The 3,081-nt window shown below is 34.6% G+C and overlaps 1 protein-coding gene across 1 annotated transcript; it reads right to left on the bottom strand.

The window, feature by feature from the left end:
* Positions 1-2,014: 2,014 nt before the first annotated feature.
* Positions 2,015-2,849, bottom strand: PSK4 (phytosulfokine 4 precursor). The gene is made up of 2 exons (XM_011033017.1): positions 2,558-2,849; positions 2,015-2,459 (listed from the first exon to the last, which is right to left on the bottom strand). Exons 1-2 carry the CDS (start codon positions 2,681-2,683, stop codon positions 2,331-2,333), a joined length of 255 nt encoding a protein of 84 aa, XP_011031319.1. The 5' UTR covers positions 2,684-2,849; the 3' UTR covers positions 2,015-2,330.
* Between the last annotated feature and the right edge of the window lie 232 nt (positions 2,850-3,081).

Raw genomic sequence — 3,081 nt, forward strand, 5'->3', positions numbered from 1 at the left:
CATATTTTTTAAATATATTGAATTTTAAGATACCATCAACAACATATGCACAATACTATATGTAAGAATGACTAAAGCGAAAACAAAAAAAAAATGTAAGAATGATGAATTTTAGCCTCTCTTTAGCATGATATTAGCATTCCACCTCTCTCTCTCTATATATATATATGAGATTCTTTTTCTAATTTCCTATGATTCAAGATTAATTGCATCCAGTCATATAGTTTTTTAAGAAGAGATTTCACATATAATGATTGAAAAAAAGAGTTACAACTTGAATCTACGACTCCCTCGATTTGTCTCAAGTCAAATATAGGTTTTCTTCACACGCTTCCTGTCAACAATCAATGAAATATGGGTTGTACACGGTATCTCATCGCATGCAGCAGCTAGCGATGCCACTTTCTAGATAACCTAGCAGAGATAATGCGAGCACCATTAACGATCATGTGTTCACAGTTTTGTCAAAAGCTAAGAAGGATAGCTACTGATCATGCATGGTCCATATATATAAGTGGTGAGAGCAAGGTCCACCATGCACATGGATTCACCGTAAATCCTTGTGCACCCAATTCTCCTCTTCTAGATACTAATTGACATTTCTTCACCATATTTTTTAAGTCAAACAAAATCATTCCTTGTGGCCCAAACTACTTCGATCAATAACTTCAAAAGCCAGTTTCGTGATAGATAATGGTGTTCTATATATGATATCGATCATACATCATAGAATAATGTTATATCTATCTAAAGATTAAATCTCAATCAATTCCTTCATTTATTGCCATGGCTAATGCACACCACATTGCAATATTCAAATTAATTCGCTTCATTACTCAACAGCCAACTCTCACCAGCAGCAATTTATTCCTTTTTTGTTCTTTTTCAACTGAACATGGTGGAGTGGTTGTTCGTATTGAATTCCAAACAAGATCATAAATTTGTATAGCATCAGCTAGGTATGCAATAAATCCGCTAGCTAGGCGTTAGCACTGGTGCTGCTAATCGCTGTCATTTACTCTTTATTGGATTTGCAGTCCTTTACCACAAGCAGTACAAGTTTCGTTGCATTATGCAGTTGAGCACAAGATGAACAGCCACGTACAGATACATATATCGCATGCAACATAATGTGCTTTAATTGCTTTTGGATTTTGTCTTGTTCTCTGTTTTTCCATATTTTCTAGGATTACACTTTTAGGATTTAGATTAATGGTCACGCGGCTACAACCGACGACCTATAACCTTAAGAAATGGAGGTTTGACAATGAATCTGGCTAAAGGGACCCATCTTTTCTTGTCGTGGGGGGTTATCTATTGTTGAAATCCTTGTTCTAGTCGCTAGAATATCTTGATTATGCCTATGCTTTTAGGGATTAGCTAGGCTCTCTTTAAAATGACCTTCGAGAGATTTCTGCATGTGTTCATATAATTAGACAAATGAATTTAGGTTAAGCTACTAAGACTTTTCTGTCCTGTTAAATATTACTATATATTAATGCTAATCTCTTAACTAATAAAAAAACTATCATAATTATTGACTATTAATACTAATTAGACAAATGAATTTATATTAACTATTTAACCATGTTAGGTAAAACAAATTGCTGATTATCGATAACACTGGTCACTAATTATAATATCAGTACCTTGGTGGCATGCACAATAGCTAACCGACCACTATGAAATCTACCCAGATTAATTTTGCCTAACTCTATAGAAGTTGGTGGAGTCAAAGAGGAAATTGCAATGACTCGATCGACAAAGGAATCTTTTGTCAGGTCAGATACAACGCCATCTACTTCCTACAGAATATTCTCCGTAGATAAGGCCTCCATGATTGACATAGCTTTTTATTAATGACACGAGAAAGGATACATTTACACAGCAAGAATTATATGGGATTTTTTCCAGGTATATCAATGCTTTCTGAGAGTAGCTTCTTTCTTCTTCTCCTTTTCCCTTCGAGAAACTGCTTTTATTTTAAAGAACAGCTTAATTAAAGGTTGAAATATATAAGTAAATAATTATGGGATTTCATAAATTAACTATGATTAAGTTCAGTTACACACATGTGAATTATCTTTGGAAAAACCAAACCCTATATATATGGCTTTCCAATATGTTCCAAACAAAACGGGACAATAAAAAAAAACATTTGTAATAAACCAATACTATATATATGTATATATAGATCATCATTCTTCTTCTTTAATTTGAAAAAATATTGATTATAGTTTAAGCTAAGCAAACATGCAATATGATCACGAACAAGTATTATCGATCATGACATGATCCATACATAATAAGACGATAATGGTCGCTCTACTTCATGGTTTGTGCTTCTGGGTATAGATGTAATCGGTGTGAGCAGCAAGTGTCCTTCTCATCAAGCACTCTTCCTCACCAACTCCTTCACAGCTCTCTTCCATCACCTCTGCATGCTCAGCATCAACGACCTAAACAGATTCACAAATTAAAAAAAAAACCCACTTATATTAATCAAATCATAAAACCAATTAATTAAAAAAATCATAAAGTTCCAAGTTCAACCAACCTTTTGTTGGTTCTTCGTCAAAGAACCATTAGGGAAGCCTGGCTCAGGGCGGGCGGCGTAGGTTAGAGTGGAGCAGAGGAGGAGGGATACGATCAAGAAGAGTGTTGTAACCTTAAAATTGGCCATCGTTTTGCTTACTAAGTTTGAAAGAATACTAGTATATGGGAAAGATAGAAGATAAAGCTAAGATCATGAGACTTGAGAAGACAAGTGATCGAGTGGTGGGTATTTATAGAGAGGAAAGAGTAATGGTAATGGTAATGGTATGAACCTGTGATGGTGGGAGTATTTTTTAATATTATTCTTCTTCCAGAAAAGGAATTTAAAAAGAAAAAGGTTGGATTAATTAAAGGTGGGCCACTGGAATTAATACAAAAAGAAAAAAGAAAAAGAAAAGGTTTGAGGATATCACAACAGATTTGTATATTTATACAGTGACTTGGCCGACTTGGGTTTGGGACGTTTGGCATAAAGAGCAGGAAAAGGTCAGGTTGGTGGCTTGTCATGGGTACTGAAAAGAAACG

Source organism: Populus euphratica, unplaced genomic scaffold (genome assembly GCF_000495115.2).
Source record: "Populus euphratica unplaced genomic scaffold, PopEup_1.0 scaffold21.1, whole genome shotgun sequence".
NCBI classification, from domain to species: Eukaryota; Viridiplantae; Streptophyta; class Magnoliopsida; order Malpighiales; family Salicaceae; genus Populus; species Populus euphratica.